Source organism: Ursus maritimus, unplaced genomic scaffold, assembly GCF_017311325.1.
Source record: "Ursus maritimus isolate PB19 unplaced genomic scaffold, ASM1731132v1 scaffold_6, whole genome shotgun sequence".
NCBI lineage: Eukaryota > Metazoa > Chordata > Mammalia > Carnivora > Ursidae > Ursus > Ursus maritimus.
In genome coordinates, this window is record NW_024426774.1 from 19,182,104 (window position 1) to 19,209,518 (window position 27,415).

General features: G+C 47.7%; 1 protein-coding gene across 1 annotated transcript in view; it reads left to right on the plus strand.

The window, feature by feature from the left end:
- Positions 1-6,332: 6,332 nt before the first annotated feature.
- Positions 6,333-27,415, plus strand: part of EFR3B (EFR3 homolog B) — an 83,309-nt gene continuing 62,226 nt past the window's right edge. Inside the window, exon 1 of the mRNA XM_040622958.1 lies at positions 6,333-6,436. Within this exon, the coding sequence (XP_040478892.1) occupies positions 6,352-6,436 (85 nt within the window). The 5' untranslated portion in view covers positions 6,333-6,351. The remainder of the gene's footprint in view (positions 6,437-27,415) is intronic.

The window sequence follows — 27,415 nt, forward strand, 5'->3', positions numbered from 1 at the left end:
CTTGCTTCTCCCTCTCCCTCAGTCTACTGCTGTGCCTACTTGCACTCTCTCTCTCTCTCTTTCTGTCAAATAAATAAATAAAATCTTAAAAAAAAGATATTGATTTCATTTCTCTTGGATATATATCCAGAAGTGGGATTGCTGAGTTATATGGTAGTGCTATTTTTAATTTGTTTGGTAACCCCACGCTGTGTCCATATTTGCTACACCAAATTACATTCCCACCAACAGTGCACGAGGGTTCCCTTTTCTCCACACGCTCTCCAACACTTGTTATCTCTTGTCTTTTAGATAACAGATGTGAAGTGTATCTCATTGCGGTTTGATTTGTGTTTCTCTGATGGTTAGTGATGTCGAGCATCTTTTCATATACCTGTTGACCATTTGCATGTCTTCTTTGGAGAAATGCCTATTCAGACCCCTTGCCCATTTTCAAATCAGGTTCTTCTTCTTTTGATGTTAAGTCGTATGAGTTCCTTGTGTATTTCAGATATTAATCCCAGGAACATGGTTTGTAATTATTTTATCCCATTTCATAGGCTGTCTTTTCATTGTTTCCTTTGTTGTACGAAAGCTTTTTAGTTTGATGTAGTCCCATTTGTTTATTTTTGCTTTGGTTACTCATGCTTTTGGCATCACATCCAAAGAATTATTGCTAAGATCAATGTCAAAACCTCCTTAAGTATGCTTTCTTCTGGGAGCGTTACAGTTTCAGGTCTGTGTTTAAGTCTTTAATCCATTTAAAGTCAATCTTCATGTTTGGTATAAAATAAGTGTCTAACTTCATTCATTTGCATGTGGGTACCCAATTTTCCCAGGACCATTTGTTGAAGAGACTGGCGTTTCCCCTTGAATGGTCTTGGCACCCTAGTTGAAAGTCATCTGACTGTAGATGTGAGGGTTTATTTCTGGGCTCTCCATTTTATTCCATTGGTTTATATGCCTATCTTTATGCCAGTACCATACTGTTTTGATTACTATTGCTTTGTAATATAGCTTGAAACCAAGAAGTGTGATGCCTCCAACTTATTCTGCTTCCTCAGGATTGCTTTGACTATTCAGTCTTTGTGGTTCCATATGAATTTTAGGATTTTTTTTCCATTTCTGAAAAAAACGTTGTTGGAATTTTGATAGGGGTTGCATTGAATCTAAAGATTGTTTTGGACACTATGGGCATTTCAACATTCATATTAAATTTCCTAGTCCATGAATACAATGTCTTTCCATTCATTTGTGTCTTCTTTAATTCCTTTAAGCAACATTTCAGTTTTCAGAGTCCTGACACTCTATTTTGATCCCTCTTCTGATATGTCATTTTTCTGTCTTGACTTACCTTCTCTACTAGACCATGGATTTTCTGGATGGCAGGCAGGGGTGTTCTTAGTTCTCTCTCTCTTAGGCTCTCTAACAGAGTCTCTTGCATCTAGTATGCTCTCAATAAATGCATGTCCCATAAATTAGAGCACAACTGAGTCCTAACCTAATAGGCATCAGATACTGATGGGTTCAAAATCTAATTGACTTTCTCTGTTATATGCATGTTGGTATATAGATGGGTGAGCTTCTCCATTATTTTCACCTGAGAATTGCTGAGCATCCTGTCATGGGACTGAACTGAGCTGTCATCCCTGAGCCAGAAAGGTGAGAACTGGGTTAGAGATTTAAAAACTGAGAATGGAGCTGAGTATCAAAGAGGGGTCCTGTGGCCAAGCAGAGTCCAGGGAGGGGGAAATGGGCATGGCCAGGGATTCCTAACTGCAGGGTTGCCAGAGGCTGGACATCTTTTGGGAGAAAAGGAGAGGTCTCTCCAAAGCCAAATTCACAGCGAGGCTGTGAATAGACAAGGCTGGGGAGCCTGGGTTTGGCTCAGGCGGGCCAGGGTAGCTTCTGTGGAGAGTTGGCATCTGGCCTCACTGAAGTCACAGGGCTCTTCCCCCACTGGTGCCACTTTTCCGGTCTTAGAGTTCAGCATCACACATGTCCATTCTGTATTCTTCCCTAGTGATCAGGTTTTTCTCCCTCCTCCAAGTTTGCTTAAACCAAGCTTTGACCGGGTTGGTCAGGCTCTGGGCAAACCTGTTCCTTCTGGCTGTGGTGCCATGCAGGTCTCCTTAGCCAAGGTCTGGAAAGCCAGATCTGACCTTCTGAGATCATCTGTCTGACCAGCCATTTGCTTCCCATGTCCTTCTTTCTTCTAAGCCATGCCTTTCAATGGACAAAAATGACACCATAGGCCTTCAAGTCTTTCAGTGGAAGCAAGCATCACATAGGCTGGAGATGGGAGGTGATGAGTGGGGAACAGGTGGCTCCTGACAGCCGGGAGCAAGGACAGAGTGAAAGGACAGAAGAGTCAGGGCAAAGGGCGTGGTAATCCCCGAGATTTTTACTAGAAGCAAGTGAACATGGATTTGAACTTCACATGGGAAAGGAGCCTCTTCTCCAGGGACCACAAGCAGCCGCAGCTAATGAAGGGAAGCTGACTCTTCTCTGGAAGGTAAACACGGGGTGAACCAAAGACAGCGAAGAGGGCAGTGACCAGGAGAATTTGCTTAGTGCTTTTAAACCGTGACATGTCAATAATCGATACCTCAAACTTCGCTCACTCTCTGGCAAAATCTGGTTTAGAGGGGAAATGTGTCTGCCATAGCCTTCTGTACCCCAGACACTCAGGCCCTGATCTTACAGCAGCAGGCAGCCCTGTCCCCCTGTGTCCCTCCTGCAGCCCAAGGCAGCTTCCAGGAACCTGGCCAAGAGCACGTCCTACTGACCCGGCTTGTGGGCTGTTTTCTGTGTTGTGGAAATGCATTCTTCAGCCCTTGGATACCCACCTGCTCCCATACTTGGGTATTGTTTTTATAGGCTGTTCTTTCCCTGCGGCTTCTGAGAAGTAGGTCAAGGTAGCTGCTTCAAGGGAGAAGTGCCAGGGGTTCAAGTCACCAGGCCCAGAGTCAGGAATCCTGAGTTCTATTTCGGGCTTCACAACTAATCAGCTACGTGACAATCTTAGGGGCACAGTCTTCCCCTGGTTCTCCCTGGACCCTTCTCTAGGCCTCATCATTTTTTTTTCTTTGAAGCAGTATCCCCTGGGCCTGTCATCTTCTTCCCTTTCACCTCCCTCCAGAAGGCTCTTTAAAGCTGTAGGCTGCTCAGGGCTGCTGCCCAGAGCACGGGCTGCTTGTGCGGCTGACGGAGTGATGAGAGGCTCCTGAGCAGACACAGTGGAGCTGGGGTGGCTGTGTGAGGCTAGAACATCACAAGCCAGGCTCCTGGGCAGAAGGACAGGCCTGGTGTGATGCCAGGGCCCTGGATGCAAGCGAGGTCCTGGTTTTTATGCCATGGTTGTGGATTGCCTCCCACTTCTAAGCCCTCCTTTCTCTGAAATGCGGGGAAATGTGGCCTTTGGTCTATATGGAAACTCTGGAAATTGTGGTGCTCGCCCATGGCACAGGGGCTCATTGAGCTGTTGCAGCTAAGTACATTGCTCAGAGTGATTGTGTTACCCGGGCTGCACTCTGGCTAAAGAGGAATGATCTTTCCTCAGACTTAGTTCCTCCAGCCTGACCGACCGGGTCCCAAGATGCCTCTGGGCTCTGGAACAGCTAATGCCACAGGGGTCCACCACTGATGGCCTAGGAGGGGTGAAAATTACAGCACCTGCTTTGGTCTGGATAGCTTGAGACTCTCTCCACTCTACCCTCCAAACCCAAGTAATGGGGGGAGGGGGTGAAATACAGATGAGAAGGGGAGAAAAAGCAGATAAAAGAGCAGGAAGGGGGCATGGCCTTTGGACTGTGAAGAACTACTCGATTTAAAATGCAGTTGTCCTATGTACATCAGTGTGGACTGCAAGGCATCACCGTGTGGTGGGAAGAAAATGGGTCCTGGGCAGAGTGTCCTGGGCTTGAATCCCTGCTTGATATTTACTAAAGTCATCTCACCTCTCAGTTTCCCAGGTGCAAAATGGGAATCGCACTATTGACCTTGCAAGGTTGCTGAGAGTGTTGTCTGAGATAAACTGTGTAAAGCGTCTGACCCAGAACCCAACGCATAATGTGCACACAGCAAATGTTATTTCTTCTCCACTTTCTTCCTGCCACACTCATCACCATGTTCGGGGTTTCTGCAGATACAGAAAGAACCTAGTTAGATAGAAATCCCAATTCTGACTTTTCCTCCTTTTCCTCCTTACCACAGTTCACCTAAATAGCTGATAGCTGCTCTATGTTTTTTCATGGGCACATTATTCTGGATATTGGGACTCTTGGTTTCTGCCCTTATATTTAAACTGTGAGCCTAGGTGGCTCAGTTGGTTAAGCATCTGACTCTTGATTTCAGCTCAGGTCATGATCTCAGGGTCATGAGATGGAGCCCGCATCAGGGCTCTGTGCTCAGCGGGGAGTCTCCTTGTCCCTCTCCCTTCCCTTTTCTCTCCCCCTCCCCCTGCTCATGCACCTGTGCTCTGCCATTCTCTCTCTGTCTCTGTCTTTTTCTCTCAAATAAATAAATAAATAAATAAATATATAAAATCTTAAAAAAGAAAAAACAAAACTGTGAGCCAGAAGATTGTGCCCCCACCCACTTTCCTCATATGGAAATGACACCTGCCAGACATTTCACTCCATGAAGACAACGCATTTGCCACTGTGCTGCAGGCATAATGAGTATATTTTGTGCTGAATGGAACTGTGGGCTGGGAGTATTCCAGGTGTCCAGACCAAGCTTGATTCCACATTTTCCTTTCTGCCCTGGTTCAGGTCTGACTCTCAGCAGATCTCAGAGCCACCTGAGCTCCTAAAACTGGAGAATAGAGACTGGGCTTCTTTGTAAGTCATCTGAGGGTCTAGACTAAATGTGAGATCCGGGAACCCTCCCAGGGTTTTGGGGGGGGGGAAGGGTTCCAGCACTCACATGTGCTGCTAAGACAGGTAAAGGAACAGGAACAAAACCTGAAAACAGCAAGGGAGTAGGAGGAGATGCTGAGGCCAGAGAGAAATAGGAAACTTGAGTTTGGGGTACAATAGGGAGAGCACTGTCCCAAGAGTCCAGCAACTCCCTCCAGTTCTGTTCCCTGCCTTGGGTGAGGAAGGAAAGAAAGAAAATAACTGTGTGATTTCCCACTGTGTACTTTCATGTAGGTTTTATATAAACTTCCCAATAGTCCTGCAGGAAGCTGAGGTTTCAGAGAGGGTGGATGACTGGCCTGCAGACACACAGCTCAGGATCTAGGAAGAAGAACACAAATTAACCGCCTCAGTTTCCTCTTCTGTAAAATGGGAGACATCGCACCACCTTTAAGCTTGTTACCTCCTTTATTCCTGCTTTAGGGGACAAAAACCTCAACCATGGGGCAAGAGGAGAAACTAAGGAATAGGTGCTGAAAGGAAGGCCAGGTGAATGTGTGAGATGCAGAGGAGGCTGGATGGAGAAGCCTTAGGGAAGCCCTGGGCTAGGCCAGAAGATGTCATCAGGGTGTGGGGCGTGAGCCTTTTGCCTTGGGTCTGTTTCTCACGTGGTCATAGAGGGTGAAGTCGGCCTGTGGCACAAGTAGAGAGGATCCTGGGCGCAAAAAGTGTGAATTACACGTATAATCTGGGAGAGGGAAAGCAAGCGGGCTTCCTGCAGCACTTAGGGAATGGTGTGGGGTGCGTTTCCCCGCGTACTTGGCCCAGGAAGGACGCTCATTGGTAGCAAGCACCCGGCTGAGGACTGGCTGGGAGGGCCACAGCAGAGTTCTTGATTAGGGAATGGGGCTTCGCTAAGGGAGCCAAGGAAGGGAAGAGAGTTATTCCACAGTCCCTCTTCCTTGAGTCCCCTGGCTCAGCCTACGCAACCTGGACAAATGGGGGGTGGGGGGTACACCTGCAGCTTCGGGAGCCCCTGCTGACACTGGGGACCCACGGGTTAGGGGCGATGTTAGCTGTCGGCCTGCGCATTCCGACAGGAGCAGGGAATTTGGGTGGGCGACTCCCCCGAAGAACGCTGCAGCTGAAAAACGCACCGCCCAGGACCTGGGAGCGACAGGCTGGGAAAGGCGCATCTTGGGGTTCGCTGGGGAGGCTGCCGGGGCCGCAGCAGGCGGAGGGCGGGAATTTGCCTGGGGCGGGGCGGGGCCGGGGGTCGGGGCGTCCTGGCAGTGGCCGCGCCAGGGGGAGGGACGTCTCATTAGCATAGCCTCCTCCCCTCCCGGCGCGGCCCTGCCCAGCAACCCGAGCGGAGGCCCGCCGCGCTCAGCCTGGGCGGCTGAATGGGCGAGCGGCTCCCGGCTCCGGCCCTTCCGCGTCCCGCCCTCGCTCGCGCTCCCGCCCCGCCCCGGCCTCCGCCGGCCGCCGCCATCCGCCGCCCAGGCTGTGAATGAAAGGCAGGCGCCGCCGGGGCTGGCTGCAGGCGACACGGCGACGCGGCCTCCCAGGAGGCGCTCGCCCCGCGGAGATGTACGGTAAGGAGGGCTCTGCCTCCGGGCTCGCAAACTTGCGGGGGGCGCACCATTGTCCCCCTGCGGGGCCCGGCGAGGCCAGGGGGCGCGGACTCGGTGCCCGGCTGGGTTCTTTCTGTCGTTCTGTGCGCGCGCTGCTGCGCTGAGAGGACAAAGATGCTTAAGGCGGGGGACCCTGGGGTCCTCGGAAGTCCTTCGGGCCGGTCGTTTGCGGGCGTGGGGCGGGTGGGCGGTGGTCCGTCGGGGGGCGGGGGGCTGGGGTGATCCCGAGCGGCTGTGTTGTGGGGAGAGCGGGTCTCCCTTGGAGCCGAGCAGGCGGGGAGCGTTGGTGGAGGTGGTCGTGTGACAGCATTTGCAGAATTAACAAAAGCGGGTTGCGCCAGGGAGTTTTATGCGGGAAGCCGGTCTGGGATTGCGGGGAGAGCTCGCTGTCTGCCTTACGCCGGGCCGGGAGGATGAGGGGGGCGGCGCCGGTGCGAGAGCCAGTCCTGGGAGCCTCTTGTCGCCGCCCCTGGATGTACGTGGCCTCTGTCCGCCCCTGCCGCCCGCGGGTCCCAGGTTCCCGAACTTCCAGATTTGCCCTCCGCAGTGATGAAGGGAGGAGACGCTGCTGAGCGTAGAGCGCAGCTGTGGGGAGTCGGCCACCTCCTGGCTGCTCCCCCCCCCCAACCTCTCTTCTTCCCTTCCCCAGCCATCCCCTCAACTGATGTGCAACAGTTAGCCAGACCCTCCTGATGCACAGTTCTGCTTTAAAAATTTGCCAGGCATTTCTCTGGTTTGGAGGCAGAGTGGTTAAAGAAAAGAGAGCACTTTGGGTCTCACACTGCATCTTTAATGAATGGAGCACTGGAGACCCAGACCAGTCTAGAAATCAACTGCCTTACAGAGAATCCAGATGTTCTGAGCTAGTTGTGTGTGTGTGTGTGTGTGTGTGTGTGTGTGTGTATGAGTGAGAGAGAGAGAAATGTGATTCCGATGGACATAAGTCCATCAGGACCCAGGTCCTGGGTTCTGGCAGCTACGTAGGACCAGCCAAAACACTGGAGCTGTGTTCACCTCCCATCCCCACAGCCAGGTAGGGGCTCAGGTGGCACCTGACTGGTGAGTGTTGGGAGAAGAGCAAGTTCCGGATTTAACCTGAGGCCTGCTCAGCTGCCTCACTCTGCACACAGACTGTGAGTCACAAAGTTTGGAGGCAGAGGAAGCTGAGCCTGGTACAAAGGCTCTGCAGTCCGTGGGCCTCACTATTTAGAGAGAGAGAGAGAGACATTCAGCCTTTTCATCAGTGTCCTTTCCTGTCCTGTGGTCACACATCTGCACTTCTGAACCAGGGGGAGACATGAGCAGATCCCCTCAGCAAGTATGATTTCTCTTCGATGCACCAAAGGGAGGGGAGGTTGACCTGAGAGCGTGTTCTGTGGGCCAGTGCTCTGCAGGCAGGTAACACGGTGGTTGCTTGGTAAGCTGGGAGGTTGTGAGGTTCCCAGGAGAAAGCCGTATTTTCTTTCTTTCTGTTTCCCTCCTGTTCTCTTCTGCAGAGTGTGCAGCCTGGAGCTGCAGATCACTTGACAAGAGCATGTGACTGCAGGGCACCTGCAGTGGGCAAGGAGTTAGGACCAGGCCCATCAGAATGGGGAAGAATTAGGAACCCTAGTTCTGCGGGGCCACCTCATTGCAGTGAGTCTGACACAGTTTGGTAACTGATCCCTGATATTGGGACATTGGGGATCCCTGTCTGCCTCTGTGTGTGAAGCAGATCAAGAAAGAGTTGGTTGATATAGAAAGGTGAACTGGGAAGCCAACATATCTGGGTGTTATTTTTGGATACACCACAGCTTTTTCATTTCTCTGTTATGTTCTTATTCCTCCAGATGCAAACAGAGAAGGTACTTACTCCTAAATCATTCATAGAAAGATTATAAAGAAGGAATCCTCTAGGCAGTTGCCTGCAGCAAAGGAAAGTCACGCCAATGCTGGTTGGGAGATGATTACTGAGTCTTACTTAGTGAAAAGCCTTGTTTTAGGAGGTGTAAAAGGGAGCCCGCTCTCTAAGGGGAGGGCTCAGTGGCCTGGATTTCAGTATTTTCTTGAATTTTATGACAAGAAAGGGTCCATGTGATACCTATAATCATTCTCTCTCCAGCAGTCAAGAGAGTGATGAAAAAAAGAAGTGGATAGAGAGGTTGGGAAGGCACAGAGCCAGACTTCTTATATTTGGTTCTTGTTTTCCCATATTTTCCAAATGATTTGCCCAAGGTGACACAGTTAGGTGGAACAGGGGAAAATGAAAACAGGCTTCCTAGCTCAGTGCCCCTCCGCTCTCAATGCCTTGGGTAAATGCTCACTAGGAAAATGCCACTAGGGATTTTATTGGCTGATGGGCAGTGAGGCCCCCATGTATAGCCAAAGTCACCTAAGCTTTAGGTAAAGGTGTCCCTTGACCACCCACCTTGGTGACTTGATCCCACTCTGAATTTGTAAAACCTGACTCCTGTTCCCACCTCTCAGCTGCTTGGAGATCCGGGACAGATCTTCCTCAGCTCCCCTCTTCTCTCCTCCTCACCTTACCTCAGCCCCTGACAACTCAGTCTTTCTGTGTTCCTCAGTCTCCTCCCTCCCCTTCCTTCTGTCTGTGGGAGAATAAGGGCCCCTTGTCTTGGCTAAAGGACACAGTGCTATTTGGGACAGAAAGAATCTTAGAACTGGAGTCAGCCCATCTCAATCTAAGAGCCAGCTCATGGCTATGTGACCACAGACAAGTGGGGTCATCTCTCGGAATTACATCTCATTACACCATTTACACCTCCCGAGCCTGTGGTGAGTCTCAAAGCTGGGCAGTGGGTGTGACAGTGCACCAAGAGCTTCTGCACTCACAAGACAGGTTGCTCAAGAGCCTGGCCCCTTCAGATCCTCTTGGGCCTCTACCCTTCTCTCTTCTTCTCTGCCAGTTTCTGAGATGGGTGTTTGCATCACCGCCCACCCAGCTTAACCACACAAATCATCTTCCTTCACTAGCCCCTCAAGCCCCTGAACTCCTGCTTTGCCTTAGCTAAACTTACCCCCGCTGCCTCCTTACCACGCACTCATTCCTAAACCCCAGTCACTTTCTGGAAATGGCTCTCCATAAGGGATGCTGGTGACTTCCCACAGTCTTGTTTATACCTGGGAGCACAGGTTGATAAAGGAGCTGGAAAAACGAAAGCACTTGGTACTGGGGTAGAAAGATCATAGCAAATTTTCTGGAAAGAAAAACGTTCCCCTTACTGTTTCTTTGTGTTAGAATTGTATAACTAAGTTTCCCTATTCCTCTCTTCTGGGGTGGAGCCAGAGCGGTCCTGCCTAGGAGTGTCCCACTTACCCACTGAGGTGAGACAGAGCTCTGAGAAATGCTACCCTCCAGGAGGAGGGCAGTGGGCCATGGAGAGCAATGGGACAGGATTTCCCCAGAACCACATACAGTCCACAGAGCCCGATCCCACTAGAACAAAAGCTGCTCACCTCTAGGTCCTGCCTCATCCTCAACTTTTGCCTTTGTGATTGAGAATACTGACTGTAGGGAACTGAGCCACGGTGGACAGCTTTCTGTAAAGATGCCTTACAGAGCACGCACTTGTGCAACCCGTGTGGATGGTGTGGAAAAGCCACAGGGTGGAGCTGACTCCCTCTGAGGTGCAGGGCTCACTGTTGCATAGAACTCCGAGCTCCTGCAGCTCCTCCTCACAGGCAACTCCCACAACACACACACACACACACACACACACACACACACACACACAGGCTGCAACCTCCTTCCCTAATTCTTGAGGCTCCTGCAGCCCTATGGTGTGGTGTTTGGCTTGGGACAGGAGCTGTGTGCCCTGCCTCCCCCCGTCCCCCCAGCTCCTTTAGTCCTCTCAGGAGCCGGGCAGGATCTCCTTGGGCTCACAGTTCAGTGAATCCAAATGCAGTTTTCTTTTTGCACATGTATGAAAGTAGACAGTTGCATTACCTTATAGCAAGTCTAGAAAAAAGAGGAGGGAAAAAACTGTCCACAATCCTACACACTAAAACCGATGTTTTAAAAAATATTATTATATAAATGACCACTCGGATTTTGTACTCACCTTTTGCCCTTTCCTTTCTATTTCTTGCCCCCATCCTGCCTGGGTTACCCTGGGTGTGAGGGTGAGGGAGCACCAAGGGCCCCATAGCCTGGGTCTCAACCCTGACTCTGCCCTTCAGGTAACCTTGGACCTGAGTCTCTCTGAACCTGTTTCCTGGATCTACAAAGATGACAACGCCCGCCCACCTCACCGCAGAGATTAATCAGGATAAGAGAGCTGCCCCCACTTTCTCCTTCCCTTTCTTCAACTCTCTCCTCCCTGTTTCTTAATAAAAAAGCCAGAGGGAAAAAAAAATATATGTCCCATAAGCTTAATATCAGTGCTTGTGAGACTGTTCCTTATATCAAACCAAAAAAAAAAAAAAAAAAAAGGAAAATCTAATTTGAAAAGCATCTTTTTTTTCCTGGTAGTCATCCAATCCTTCTAGAAAATCTGGAAACATAGTAAACTATAAACAAGTATAACTGCTTTTGCTGTTTCGATATCTTTTCTTCATGCATTTGTTTATGTGGTTGGAATTATTCATTTTACATGATTTTATATTGTATTTTTTTCTACTTTAACATTGAAATATAAGCATTCCTGCCCACCCCCCAAGTTAATGGCTGCCATTTTTACTGGCTATGTAACAGTCCACTGAGTGAAAGTATAATTTCCTTCTTGCACAATTAGGTTGCATATACAGTATTATAACCCTGGAAAAGATACCAAAGCTTTCTCTGAATTTTAGAATATTTCCCTAGCAGCTCTCCAAATGGGTTGATCAAGGTATATGAACATTTGAAATATCTGTTACATATTGTCAGATTATTTTCAGTTTGAATCAATTATAATCCCACTAGCAGTTGTGAGAGTACCTAACCCCCTGTACTCTCAAAAGCATTAAATATTGAGATTTCCCCCCAACCTGTGCTAATTTGATAGAAAAGTTGTATCATTTTAACGTGCATTATTTCTAGTGGTCAAACACTTCGTATGTTTTTTAACCATTTGCATTTTAGTGAATTTTCATACAAGTGAGTGCTTTATTTACTGAGGATATTAACTACTTGCCTGTCATTTGCCTTATGCTTTGTATTTTGAAGGGAAATAGATACACACTGTCAAGTATTTCTGGAGTGTCAGCTACATATGATATTCCATAGGGCATCGAGGGGGATACAAAAATATAGAGAAGCCCTTTCCATCAAGATTACAGTTTGAGTCCGTAACCAGGCTGCAAAACATGCAAGGCTGAAAATGTTACAAAGCTATGTTCGGTCAAGTTGCACAGCAGTTGTGGGATCCCGGAGTTACTCATTAGACATTCAGCCAGCAGTATCTCGAGGTAGAGGAGACCCCTGGAGGTGGAGGCTTTTGGAGGACTTTAGAGGGGGTCTGAAGGCTGGATGGAGAGGTGGTAAGGGTGTGCCAGCTGGAGGCACCAGGGTGAGAACGTGCACGGAGGTAAGGAAAGAGGAGACCTGCCCAGAAGAATTAGGGGTGGGAGGCGCTACCTGGGTTTGGGCAGAGGTTAGGTGGGGAATGACTTGATGCAGATTTTGTCAAGATAAGGGCTGTTCACTTATCTCTGTGAGTCTTAGGAACAATTGAAGATTTTAAACTGCCAGAAGGCTGATTTGCACAATTGATCTTTTAGGGAAATGAAGCTGGGGGCACTGTGCAGAATGGGATGGGAGGGGGATGAAGTGAAAATGAAGAAAAGCAGAGACAGTTGTTGGAGCCACCGGTAGTAGCCGAAGGAGTGAGAAAGCTTTGGACCACTTATAATTGTGCATTTTCAGTGGGAAATGTTTGCCCCTTCAAAAAAAAAAAAAAAAAGGAGTAGGACTGGGGATGGGGGTGGGAGGGAGGGAATTGAAACTTAAAAAAATTCCCGTGCTACATGAATGTGGGTTATATAAGCACACATAGAGAATAGTTTATTTCTCTCTCTCTCTCAAAAAAAAATTTAAAAGTAATTTTTTAAAAAGATTTTATAACTAAGGATGTACTGTATGGTGACTAACATAATATAATAAAAAAATTATTAAAAAAAGAAGGCTAATGACCATTATGAGATAACGATAATAAAAAAAATAAAAACAAAGATTTTATTTATTTATTTATTTGACAGAGAGAGAGGCAGCGAGAGAGGGAACACAAGCAGGGGGAGTGGGAGAGGGAGAAGCAGGCTTCCCGCTGAGCAGGGAGTCGGACGATGCCGCTGGATCCCAGAAAGCTGGGAGCATGACGTAGCCGAAGGCAGACGTTTAACAACTGAGCCACCCAGGTGCCCCAAAGAATTATTTTAAAAGAAAAGAGAATAGTTTATATTGAAATAGGTGCTAAATTACTTAGGGCTGTAAAGTTATTATAATCTAACTTGTTCTAGAAATGATTTGGAGCCTATCCTTTATACACACACATGTACACATACGCACATGCCTGCACTACAGTAAAGAAAGAGGTCAAAACAAGGAAAATCTAAGAATTATACAGAGAAAAATAAAGCCGAGAATGAAGTTATTTCAGGGAAAAAAAAGTGCATACCAGCAGACCCTGTTGTGAATTCAGTGTTGAGTTTTCTACAGGAAATTCAGTTTTGAGCTTCCTGCAGGCCACAAAAGAGGGGAAAAGTCATTTGCAAGACTATTAGCATCTGTAGATTTTTTTTTTTATTATTATTATTCACTTGCCTAGGTCCAAAGCAGCTTTTCAAGATGCTGAGAGCTGAGAGAAAATCCTCCCTGAGTTCCTCCAAAAAGAGGAGCTATTTCATAAATATTGGTCTAAATTAGATTTTCCTTTTGCAAATGTAGTTCGCTTAATCTGCCCTATGCCAGTTTGGAGAGTACTGAGACCTGTCCAAATGCAAGTTGTGGGTTCTGATTCCTCACCTTGAAATTGCCCCCGGCTCTGTTCTCGGCTTCCTTCCTGGTTTGCCATAAGCCAAGACTCACTGAGGCTCTTGTCCCACTTCACGGATGTGATTTCTCCTTCCAGGGATGGATGTGAGCCCTCGGAGAGGTTGCTCCCTGGAGAAGTCATTCCTGCCTTTACAGTTAGGGAGGCTGTCTGCTCGCTCCCATTCGTGTGCCTTAGTTTACCTCCCCGCACAGCTGTTCATCACCTCCTGTATTTCCCTTGTCTGTTCTCCACGAGACTGTCAGCTCCATGGAAACAGGGAACTCATTTCTTTCTCTCCCTGCTGCCTCTTTAGGGCATAGGACACTGCCTGATACAGAGTAAGGCCCTGGAAAATTTTATTAAATGAGTGAATCCTAAGTTAGGTGTCATCTTTTTTATTTACTTTTGTAACTTCCGACCCTCTATGTATTTCAGCCTTAAATGTGTTTTGAATAGCAATACAATTACTATTACTTTAGATTCCATTCACTGGGCACTACCGTGTGCCAAGCAGTAGTCTAAGCACTTTTATGTATTAACTGACTTAATCTTCCCCAAACTATGTTAGGGATTATTATTTTCATTTTAGAAATGAAAACATGGAGGTATTGAGAGGTTTATGAACCTGCCCCCGGCCACACAGTTATGTGATAGGACTGGGATTTCAACCTTGGTGGAGTGTGGACTCCCCCTCCCTGCCACAGCACTGGCCCTATAATATTCTGAATGTTTCAGAGAATCCAGGCCTTTCCTTTGTAGAGCTTACTGTACCTCCCAGACTCATGTGTGTTACTTTGGGCCATGCAGGGGAGTGCAGAAGACAGGGATGGAAAGATGAACACCTGCGGGGGACGTGCCTTCTCTTTGGCCCAAGCCAGTCAGCGCAGAAGCTGGGAACCCTCACTTCTGGTGGGATCCTCTGCCTCTGGGCACCCTTCTTTCCTCCTTTATCATTGTTTCACTTTGTGGGAGACAAAGGGCCCCGTGAAAGCCCTAGGTGTAGATAAGTAAGTAGGAGAGGAGCCAGGAGAGCAGGCTGGTAAGGTCTGAAGATAGGATACAGGAGCCTGTGATGGCAATGAGAACCAAGGAGGCACGGGCGTGCATCTCAGAGACAGGGACAGGTAGGGGGGCAGAGGGGGCTGTCACGACCACCACTGAGTCGCATGCATGCCTAGATGGCAGTGTTCTTAAAGACATGCCCCACTATCAGTGCTTGGCCTGGAGGAGAACAGACTCTGGGGACATTCTTTAGCAGGAGGACCTTCTGCCTCTTGACAGTTTGCCTGTGAATTAAAACTCCTTCCCTGTGCCTTCAAGTCCAGCCAGTCTGGATGCGGCGATCCCTGCCTCTGGAGGTTGGTTCAGGACTGAGCGCTGTGTGGGAGAGAGGGACGGTGGCCCCAGTCCCAGATGGCCACTTCCTAGCCATAGGACCCTGGACAGGTAGTTCCCCTCCCTCTGAGCCCATTTCCTCCCCTGTAAAATAGGGATAATCAGTCTGCCTGATGTAGTGAGGGTATACTGAGGGGGTCAAACAAAATAACGTCTAGGTGCATGTGTTTCCATTAGAGAACACTGTGCCTATCAAAAGTGGTATTATCCCCATCCAAGCAATTCTAGTGGATGCTTCTGGGGCATGCCCACGACCTCTCCAGAAACACTGACAGTCCCTGTGTACAAGGATGGAAATGTTAAGTTTAGACTGTACTTGTTAGATGCCTTAGATGGAAGGGTCTGGTAAAAGCAACGTAAAACCATAGAGCTGCTTCCATGTTGTGAGCTAGACACCTGCCTCTGTGAAATCTGTGGCAGACTGGGCCCCTGAGATGGGACAGTGATGACGTTGAGCGCTTTCTGGTCTCCTAGAGGACCAGCCATGGATTGGCGGTCCGTGACCACCTGCACCAGAAAGACAAGAAAATCTCAGAGACCACAAAGAGGACAGATGTGGCCCCTTTAGTCAAGTCTTATACTATGCTAAGTTCTTGTGCATTACTGACATTTAGCAATGTTTATTCCATGTCATTCTACTCATTATCTCAACTCAGAGCAGTTCTTGGGTGGTGGATGCCATTCTTCCTGTGGTTGAGCTGAGGGCACAGAGATCTGGAAGTCCAACAATTTGCTCAAGGTCATGCAGGTGGTTGAAGTCATTTTTCTTCACTGTCTCCTAAGCAGGTGCTCACAGAGCTTCGTGTGAGATCAAACACTGACTTTGTACCTGGTGGCAATTAGTGTGCCTTAGGCCAAACAGCAAATTTCACTGTAAGGGAAGAATTCCAAGCTGAATATTTGGGTAGATTTGGCATGGTTTCATTGTAGCTTTACTTCTAGGACTTTTTTTTTTTTTTTAAGATTTTATTTTATTTATTTGACAGAGAGAGAGACAGCCAGCAAGAGAGGGAACACAAGCAGGGGGAGTGGGAGAGGAAGAAGGAGGCTCATAGCGGAGGAGCGTGATGTGGGGCTCGATCCCAGGGATCCAGGATCACGCCCTGAGCCGAAGGCAGACGCTTAACGACTGTTAAGTCGGGCACCCAGGCACCCCTACATCTAGGACTTTTAAGCTCAGTGCCCTAATGCACGTCCTGTGGTCTGACTACAAATCTGAGAATTAGGGATTCTGGGTTCAAATACTGACTTTGTCGTCAACCTACAGAAGGACCCAGATAAATTCAAGCACCTGGGAAGCAAGAGTCTTAGATTCTTAGCTTGGCAGAGCTCCACGCTTCATCTCTTGCTTATTGAGAAAGACTTCATTCTGTGTCCCAACTTTCTCTTTAAGTGGATAATACTTTAAATAACATTTATAAATTGTATGAAGAAGAATCCCCAAATTACAAGAACATTAATAAAGACCTTGGCAGAGAGCCCTTAGAAAGGAATACCTATACTATTATGTCTTCTCACTACTTGTACAGGAGGGATCCTTCTAGAGCAGAAGCATCCAAAATAATGCTGAAAAAATCGAGAGCCCTGCAGTCCCCTGCCACGTCTTCTTTGTGTCCCCACTGTATCTTATGCTCTGCTGTTATTTTTGTCATTTATTTGTCACACCGAATGTCATTTCTTTCTTTCTGAACTAGATCTGTGACACCCGTGAAGACACAGCCTGTATCTTAATTATCTTTATTTTTGGGGGGCGCCTGGGTGGCGCAGTTGTTAAGCATCTGCCTTCGGCTCAGGGCGTGATCCTGGATCCCTGGGATCGAGCCCCACATCAGGCTCCTCCGCTGGGAGCCTGCTTCTTCTTCTCCCACTCCCCCTGCTTGTGTTCCCTCTCTCACTGGCTGTCTCTCTCTCTCTGTCAAATAAATAAATAAAATCTGTAAAAAAAAATTATCTTTATTTTTCCTAGCATCCAGCAGAAATCTTTGGTATGTAGTAAGAGCTCAGATGTTTGCATTGAGCTATAAAATAATTATATGTGTCATTTATCCATCCATCCATACATACAAACCTAGCAGCCAGGGCACGAATGATAGTGGGCGGGGTGTGTGTGTTTGTGTGTGGGGGGGTGTCTCTCAGAAAGATCCTGTAGTGATAGCAACAATATTTCACCATTTTACTTTGTCTTCCCCCATTGGTCATAATGCTGTATGGAGTAAAGAATATGCCAGAATATAACCATTTGACTTTTCCTCTAGACTTTGATGGTGTTCGTCACGAGAAACAGCCATTTGGCTTGCCCGCAGAAATGGCGAAGGGCAGTTAAAGAGACAGTCTCACACATTTCCTCCTTGGTTTGTGGAGCTCAGAATAAATGTCACAATCTTTTTCTTCAAAAAGGAAGGTCACTTAGTAGTATAATTATGGGGAAATCTTTATTTTGATTTCCATTCATATCTTTTGTGCATTATTCTTGTGTAAAACAAGAAAGATAAAAAGGCCCTTTGAGGCAAAGGCAATGAAATGTCTGTTTTCTCATTGCTTGGAAGCACCTGACCAGAATGTTCCCGTATAAAGCACTACACAGCCTTGTGCATCCTCCGTCTTAGAGCTGGAGACACTGAGTGGAAGAGCAGGTATGAGAATCTGGGCTGAGGGTCAGACAGAACAGAAGAGGGAACACACACCAGGGTCTTCCCATACTGTTCCCATCAAACTCCTGAAAGTGCCTGGTCCTACAAGCTGCCTGGGCCAGCAGCCGGTAAATACAGTACACACATCTGTCTTGAGAAGTTTTGCCCCAAAGCTATTCCATAGCACTGCTAGGAATGTCCTCTTCTCCCCAGACAATACTATCAGAGAACAAGGCTGAGTGTTCTGAGGAGTGGGCGGTGCTGGACGTCGTACAAGGCTTTCCTTCTGCTTGATCAAGGACATTCATTTCTGTGCTGGGAGGGAGAGTTGGCCATCAGGGCTGACTCTGGCTCTGTAAATTTGAGCAAAATGCCCAACCTCTTTCAGATTTGGCTTTACCTTCTGCAAATTGGGAGAGCTGGACTGGATGGTCTTGAAGGGTTCCCTGGTCCTTGGGTCTGCTAATGGTTTGGAGCAGCTGTCCGTCCCGTGGGCGAGGAAGCAGGGGCTGAGGGTATACCCACAATAGGAGTTTTCAAAAGATCCAGATGGCAACGTAGACACTGTGATCTCGGGTCCTTTATGTAACCTGGCTATGCATCCATTTCCTCATTGATCAGATGTTAATGCAAACAGTATCTGTCCTGGGGTCCTGTTGAATGGGGTGAGGCAAGCTGACGAGTAAGTCGGGGTAAGCGTGGATAGGAGCTATGTACTTCCCACGTTCTGGGCGCTACGGTTCTTGCTTTATATATATTCAAATTTCACAAAAATCCTGGGTGGGAGGTATTCCTTTCCCCTGACCCATTTTCAGATAATAAGAACATTCAGAAAAGGCGGTATCGGGCTGGCTCAGTGAGTGGAGCACGTAACTCTTGATCTCAGGGTTTTAAATTCGGGTCCCATGTTGGGGTGTGGAGATTACTTAAAAATACCATCTTAAAAAAAAAAGTTCAGGAAAGTTAAATGACTCGTTGGAGGTCAACCTGCTCATTAAGTGGCATGGCCAAGAAAAGAGCCAGGTCTGTTTCATTCCAATGTTATTTTCTTCTATTATGCCTGGATTCTTATTGAAAACACCCTCATTAATTGGTCTACATCAAAATTAAAAACTGTGCACCAAAGGGCCCTATCAACAGAGTATAAAGGCAGCCCATGGAATGGGAGAAAGTATAGGCAAATCAGACATTGGATAAGAGATTACTATCCAGAGCACCAGAACACCCGGGTGGCTCAGTCGGTTAAACGTCCAACTCTTGCTTTTGGCTCAGGTCATGATCTCAGGGTCATGAAATCGAGCCTCCCATCTGGCTCCACACTGGGTGTGGAACCGGCTTAAGATTCTCTCTTTCCCTCCCCCTCTGCTCCTTCCTTCCCACCCACCACACGCGCTCTCTCTCTCAAAAAAAAAAAAAAAAAAAAAAGGAGTGCCTACAATTCAACAACAACAATCTTGTTAAAAAATGGGCAAAGGACTGAGTAGATATTTCTTCAAAGATATATAAATGGCAACAAGCCCATGAAAAGATGCTCAGTGTCACTAATTATTAGAGAAATGCAAATCAAAACCACAATAATGTATCATCTCAGAGTCACGAGGACACTATTACCAAAAAACCAGAAAATACGTGTTGGCGAGGATGTGGAGAAATTGGAACCCCTGTGCACTGCTGGTGGGAATGCAAAATGGCGCAACCCTTATGGAAAACAGTAAGGCGGTTCCTCAAAAAACTAAAAATAGAATTACCATATGATCCAGTAATTCCACTTCTGGATATATACCAAAAGAAGTGAAAACACGGCCTCAAAAAGGTATTTGTACACCCACGGTCATAGCAGCATTATTCAAAATAGCCCAAAGTGGGAGCAACCCAAGTGCTTAGCCACAGATAAATGGATAAGCAAAATGTGATCTATACATACAACGGGATGTTATTCAGCCTCAGACATGGTTGATGACCTAGCATTAGTCACCTGATTGCTCAGGGGTGTATAGAAAAGGAGACCAGAAATTATGATGTCATCACATTCTTTGGATCTCTGAAAAACTCCTCCAACTTGCATGAAGAATATCATAAAAGTACCTTTTTTTTTAAGAAGGAAGATTTATATAAATAAAATTGAGGGCGTGTCTGTTACTGCCCGGCCGTGGTGGACGTGGCCGGAATGATGACGAGATTTGGAGGGTGCATCAGGGGTGGCCTGCGTGGCTGGCAAATGCGTATTCACCTTGGTGGGGGGTGTACCCCAAGGAGCTAGCCACGGTCCTTGTGAAGCGCCGCGAGAGGTCCAGGGGAAAGGCGTGCAAGACATATTCCGCAGAAGAAAATACACAGTGAATTCAGACGGTGGCCCCCACTGAGCTGGAGGGGCTGGCGCCCTAAATTGCAGGTTGAATTTTTGATCAAGCCGCCTCTCACACAGGCAGCTCTAAACGGCCCGCTCTGAGGTGAGCAACAAGCCTGATTTATTTACAAAAAAGCTCATGCTCCACGAGGGAGCCAGCCTGTAATCAATGCGTGTGTACTAGCCTTGAAAGAAATCCGCTGGAATACGAACTGTGGTTATTTCTGTGTGATAGGCTCATGGATGATTTTTGAATTTTCTTTAAAAAATAGTTTGTATTTTTCACATTTTGTGTAGTGAGCATGTGTTTCATAATGGCAGAACGTAAATAGAATTAAAAGTATTTTTCATTGTCAGAAGCCTGTGGAGAGTTATCTAGAATCTTCTAATTATGTTGTAGAAACAATTATGCAAGAATGCATGCAAAAACAAATCTATGTTGAGAGAAATTAGAAATCAGTGGTGGGGTGAGGGGCTTGACTGGAAAGGGGGACTCTTTAGAGGGTTCTGAAATGTTTTATCTTTGGTTCGAGCGGTGGCGACACGAGTGTATCAACAGTTGTCAAAACTCAAGGCAGTGAGCTCTTAAGATCTGAGCGTCTACTGCGTGTTAATTATATTGCAACAAGACCATAGGAAACCCGGGAGAAGAAAACACGCACGCAAACAATAGCGGGTCTGTGTTGCATCGCTGGCAAGTCGGCGTGCCGGGAGACAGCCAAGGACCTGTGCCAGCCGGCACCAGGGATCTTAGCCACAGCCCCAGATGGTCCCCAGCACCCCAGGAAAAGCGGCCATTGAGAGCTGCTGGTCAGGGGGGTTATGCTGCTAGACAGCTTCCGTGCTGAGCGGAGAGTGGAGGAAGCCGCCCCGGGAAGTCCAGCTCGTCGCTGGCAGCTGGGGAGCTGATGGTGCCGGCAGGGCGGTGGGCAGAGGGCCCACAGAGCAGGGCCATCTGGTGTAAGGCCTTCTGAGCACTGCTATTGGCATTCTCTGGGACTTTGAGTGACAAAATAAAGCCTGGCTTGACCAGGTCTACAGTACCGTCTCAGCACCAACATAGGCCTGGCTGACGGCTGTGCGGGGCCGGGCGTGTGTACAGGATTGATTTTTCCATTTCCTCCGTGGGGCTGCTGTGACCTCACAGCCCACAGTCCTGTCTTTTGCCGAAGACTTGTGAGCCTTGAATGGCCTTATTATTCACCTGTTCTTAAGAATTCTCAGTAATGTGCTGGCTTGTGACATTTCTCTACAAAGACCTATAACTTCCTGGCTAATTTTTTTTTTTCTAATGACACATGGAAAGGAATGAATCTCAGTGTCCCCTTGGCAGGCCAGGGTCAAGTGTGAGCAGCCTGGGTTTGAGTTCCAGCTACCTCACCTAACAGTTGTGTGACTTTGGATAGTTGCTTAACTGCTCTAAGCCTCAGTTTTCCTCATCTGTAAGATGCGGACAGTAGACCGCCCCCGAATATTGTTGGGAAGGTTACATAAAGTAATGCGTTCAGACCTCTTTACAGTTCCTGACACATAACGAGAGCTGAATGTCAGCTGATTAACAGGTGAGGTCGTAGTGGATATTTTACTACCAACATCCTTTGTAATGAAAACATAGCGGTAACGGGGCCCCGAGGATAGTGTTCCAGGGAGGCATTCCTCACTCCTCATTGAGAGCTTTCGAAGGAGCTTTTCCTTTCCAGCTGGGTTTCTGCTTTCAGAGACGCACGCACTCGGCTGAGCTGCCTTCTCAGTCCACCTGCCTTTTGCTTCTTGCAGAGGCCAGAACCTGCTGGAGGGACTTGCTTCCTCGCGCTGGTACGTCCGGAACACCCATGCGCGGTAGAGCTGCTTCATTAAAAATGGGTCTTGGCTGTGCTTGGCCTGCTGCTTACTTGGCATTTTTAGTATGACTCAACCTAGTACTTGTTTTGCATTTTTGCAGAATTCTGGTACTTGCTCCTGATTCTGTTTTGCATTTCAAAAGTGTTGCTTCTGAAATTTCCCTCTGGCACCGCGACCACCCTGGTCCTGGCTTTATTTTTTAGCAGCTCTGGGCATGGTGCCGATTTTGGGTTCTGGCACCAACAGCTCGTGCTGTGACAGACTCTCTGATTATATATTTGGACTCTTAAGTGATTGATCTTGGATTCATAGCCCGTAAGAGTCTGCATCTTAAATCTGCTAGTTCCTCTATGTATTTGGAGCACTCACGCTTGCCCTCAATCAGTTTGGCTCCGTAACAATGAAGCTTCCTCTGGTTTCTATATTTGATACCGTGTGTTCATTTGGAAAGCTGGAGGTGAGTAACCCTGCTTTTTATAGGCTGCCTGGTGGCCACAGTAGGAAGCTGGACATATTATGGGAATGGGGAAGGCATACGTGTGTTGTAAATCCTAAGTCCTGGTTTCTAGTTCTTAGCTCCAAACTTAAAACAAATTGCCAGTGAAATTTCTAACACTCTACTGTGTTCATGTGATAGAGTCTACTGACTGCTCTGTAAGCTTTTTGAGGGCAGGACTTATTTATTGGAAGGCTTCTTATCCCCCATAGTTCAAATGTCCTTAAAAAAAAAAAAAAAAGAATCAAATGCCTCAATGTGCTATTTTCAGATGAGTGAATTCCCACAGTGAGCTCAGAACATCTTACAAACAGCTATACATATAAGGATTAACTTTTCCCCCCTTTGCTCTCATCGATTAGGATTCCCTGGGCTTCAAAGGGCCACAAAACACTTTCTTCCACAAATGTAACCGGGACACTACTTAAACTGATAAACAATGCTTATAAAGTATTAAGTGAATCATGAAAGAGCAACAGTGCTCCATCAACAATAATTCTACCATCAAAGCTATGAAATATGTCTAGGGTCCTGAGGCCACTCTCGAAGCACGAGGTGTGAGGGCCACCTCAGAAGTTGGCCCCCTGCGCGCAGGGGCCCATGTCGCTGATACTGGATATGGCCTGGGCGTCCTCAAGTACGCACGCCTGGCAGCGGGGGTGGTGAGCTGCCTAGGCAACGTGTCCGCCATCATGGATGCATAGACAGACCAAGCATTACCTTTGCTCTTTTTAAATAAAATGACTCATGTCATATTCTAGATGCTTCTAAACCAGAAGCGATGGAAGCTGACATTACACCTCTCCTCCTCCCTCCATGGTGGCTGTCCACTGACCCATTCTATTCAAGATCCCACTATCCACTCTCTGCAGAAAACCTATCCGGAAAGCCACATGCCTTCCCAGTCCTCTCAGCATTCAGGTTTTCCTATCTTGACCGTTTGCACTTCTTGGAACTCCCTTCACCCCCAAAGTGCCATGACAGGTGGCCCCTGGGTGCTCACCTTCGTCTGATGGCAGGCATCCTTGCCCGTCACTGTGCAGATGCCGGGAAGCTCTGCCCTTGCTTGTCTCCAAATGTCTCTCCTGAAAGCCTCTCTCCTCCCCTTCAGCTGTCACCTCCCCTTGTGACCCCCACAGGAAAAGAGAGGGAGAGAGGCCTAAGGGAGCTCACCTTTTGCCCACATCATCCCTGGTCCCCCACCCTGATCCCAAATGTCATCACTCGCTCCAGGGCTGGTGAGCCACCAAACAGAAGCCCTTCCTTCCTCCTGAGTCCCCTTTTTACCTACTCACCACTCCACTGTGGCGAGAGACTGAATTTGCCTTGGCCGCCCCGTCACACACTCACCCAGTGTGACTCCCTTACATTCTTTCGTCACATCTCCAAGTGGGCACTGGGGGCTCACCCCTTGTCTTGATCCTCCGCTAGCAGGGTCTCATTCCCAGTGGCAGAGGGAGAGGCAGACCACACTCCGTCTGTGTATTGTCCATTGGAAGCAGATTCCTTACACATTCTTCGGCACAACAGGGTGTGGTCGAGGGGTGCCTGGCTGGCTGAGCTGGTAGAGCACGTGATCTTGATCTTGGGGTTGCGAGTTTGAGCTCCATGTTTGGTGTAGAGACGACCAAAAAGGGGAGGAGGTTTTGAGACTGTCATTTACTAATAATGACAGTTCTCCTCTTGCCATCTGCGGGCACTTCACCACCTGGCCCTTCCCTAACACTCGAGCTGCATGAACACTGCCCCAGACAGACGGGCCAATGACCTCTCTCCCAACGCTCCCTTGGACTTGGCTCCTTCCAGCTTCCACTGATGCTGTTTCCGCTGCCTGGAATGCCCTCCCTTCTCTTATTTGTCAACATTGTATCTGTGCCTCATTTCTGTTGGGACGCGTCTAAACTGAAACGACATCTCCACCCTCGGAAGTCCCCCCACGCTGGCTCTCTGACTCCAGGGATGCTCATATTAACTTTTCTGAAGTCAGCTTGTGCACAGGCTTTCACTCCAAGGGCACGGGAGCCCGGGCATTCTATTTCTTTTCATCTTCTACCCGTCTAATGTACTGGATGGGTTTGTGGGGCATGCATGGGTGTGTGCATGTGTGAATAGATGACGTGACTCCTGGCTCTTTCACAACTTTGTGTCAAAATTCCCGCAAGAACCAAGCTGAACAAGTGCAGAAAACAGCCCGTGTGTGTGTGTGTGTGTGTGTGTGTGTGCGCGTGTGTGTTTAAACTCTTGGATTCCAAATATTTGAACAGAAAATTCTTCCTATCTCTTTTGAAGAGAAAATGGAAGAAACATGAAAATTAGGGATGTTTGTGTATTACCCATACATAACACACTGTTTTGTATTATATAATACAGAAACATTTTTGTTGGGGAAGGAAACTGAAAAAAAAACTACAAGGTCTAAGTTAGAGCTGTCCAGGGGAACTTTCCGTGGTTATGCGAATGTTTTATATCTGTGTTGTTTGATCCCGTAGCCACTAGCCACGTGTGGCTGTTGAACACATGAAATGTGGCCGCTGTGCCGGAGGAACCGAGCTTTAAATTTTATTTCATTTAAATAATCACAGGTGGTGAGTGGCCAACCCTGCACTGTGGGGATCCTTGCCGGACTTTCTGGGTGCATTTGCAGCCTGTTTTGGACACGTATTCACACACATGCCGAGTTTGTTTGGCCTGCGAGTGTTTCACGCAAGTGGCATCATGCCATGTGTGTTCTGCAGCCTCCTTTTGAATTGACGGTATGTTTGGAGAGCTCCTGGGAGCCGCGCTCAGAGCCCCGCTCTCTTCATTTCAGCTTCTGCCTACTGTCTGTCGCCTGGAGGTTCACTGGTTCATTTAGCCGGTTCCCTCTTAATGAACATGTAGGCCCCCAAACCAATCGTATCTGCTTCCCTGTGCATTTGGGCAGCTGCAGATACTGAGAATGGAATTCTAAACCAAGGGGAGGAAAAGTACCCATATTCTCCCCATGGTTCTCCCAGGCCGGGTTCTCCTGGACCATGTATGCAGGGTCAGCACCGGCAGACAGTGCCCAGGAGCCATTCTTCTTCTTCTTAATATTATTATTGTTTTGTAGGAAGCTGGTAGCCGTGTAATACTGTGATCTTTGTTTTCACGGCCCATGCTGAGAAGTTGAAGCCTAGATTTTATCAAACAGGCTGCGATGCGCTCTGAAAATACGGAGGCGTTAATAACAATTGGAAGATGACACAGGCAGCGTTCAGCAAGATAAGCAAGCCGAGTTCGATGCAGAGCTTGAGAAAAACCTGGAATGTTCAGTGCCTCCTTTTTGAGTTAGATTTCTCAAAACACGGTCATTATCCCCATCTTGGGGAACAAAATAAGGTAACAGGGCTTGAAGGCCATCTATTTGCACTTGAAAATTGGGTGTTGAGCAACAAGTAAAACAAAGATTCATGGTCCGATCTGTACCGGGGAGTCATTTGCTAAGTGAGGCAAAGGAGGCCGAGGCCTTGGGAATAGCCAGGAGTCCATGTGAATTAAAGTGAAGAGAGAGGCCTTTGCCTGTTCTGGTGACCACAGTGTATCGTATCTAGTGCTTTTTTTGTTTTTGTTTTTATTCCTAATTTCAAAGCATGCTGAAATAAAAATTGTTAAAGATTCTGTACTAGGTTTTTTTTTCCCAGTGGTTACCAGGGGTTACCAGTGATTTTAAGGTTTAACCTTGGATGTGGCGAACAGCAGGTAGCATCCTATAAATTACAAATGCCCCTCCGCTGGGTGTTATATGCAAACATGGATCATGGAACACTACATCAGAAACTAATGACGTATTGTATGGTGACTAACATAACACAAGGAAGGAAGGAAGGAAGGAAGGAAGGAAGGAAAGAAGAAAAAGAAATGCCCCTCCATAGCCAAGAGAGAGAATGGGCCATCGTCCCAACCAAGAACCAGGAAAGGAGAAAGGGACGGAAGTGAGAACAGGGAAGGAGAGCAGCGGCTCGGAGGGAACAGAGCCTGCTAATCAGGCTTGCAGACAAGCGGAAGTGGGGGAAAGAATGCAATATCCAGTGTTCCTGGGCATGAAAACAAAGGAGAAAGTTCACTGTGATTTGATACCCCCAACAGGTCAAGCTGTTTCCTTTCCTGAACATCTTCTGTCCTGATTTAACCTCAGTTGCCATAGTTTGGGCCGTCCTGTGAACACAACTTCAGCATACACCTTTCTCACTAAACACCCCATTGTACAATGTTTCCAGGTTGTCACCGAGTCTTCAGAATTATGCCAGTGAGGTTTGCACTTACGTTCCTTCTTCGAGTACGTTCCAGCCAGCTGGCTACGTTTCCCTCCGAGTTCCTTTGTTTACAAATATCGTGGTGAGCCTGTATCCTGTGCCTGTGATTCGCAGACATCTGGAAAACAGGAGAGCCGGTGCTGGAAAGCTCCTCTCCATTGTTTTCTCTCCAGATTTGTATCAGCTTTCAGTGTATTGATTTTACTGGTCAGTGTTCAGACTCTGGCCTCAACTGACCTTCTTTGTCACGGCCGATCCCGCATCTTGCATGTCACTCTGATTTGGTGCAAATCAACCTCAGTGGCTGAGTTTCTCACCCCATCTCCAGGACCGATGTGGCTACTGAAGCGCCATTGGGGGTGGGGGTCCCTATTTTGGTCGCTAGTTGCCGGCACTGGGCTTTGGCCTCCATCTCTCTGCCATAACCCTGGGCCATGGGCTGTTCTTGCTTAGGCTGTGACCCATCGGGCCCTTGCTTCTCTTTCGTTCTCACCCTGACCCTGGCCCGTCTTGTCCTAAGCTTTGGCTCCTGCTCCTTTTCTCGATGGCCTCCCTTCTTCCATTCTCTCCAAACTCAACTTCGACCGTCCGGGTTACTCTTGTTGGTCTTCCCAGTACACGATTCTCACCCTCTCACCCCTGCTTTTCAACAAACCCTCAGGTATCTCCCCCTCACCTACGAGAGACTTCCTCAATTTCTGGAACTCTGTCCTAAGGAAATAATCCAGAAAATGAAAAAAGCTGCAATGTAGCCACATTCATCCTAGCGTTATTTCTAATAGCATGAACATGGCAACAAGATAAATGTCAAATAATATGGAAAAGGTCAGCAAATGATTATAGATCTCCTCACTGGGATTTTGAGTCACATTAACAATGATGATTATGATGACAATTCAGCAGCAGGAAAAATGCTTATGAAATAAGGGGACCAGACAGCACACATTTATGGAACACCTGCTGTGTACCAGCTCCTGCTAGGTATTTTGTTCATCTCCCACAGACT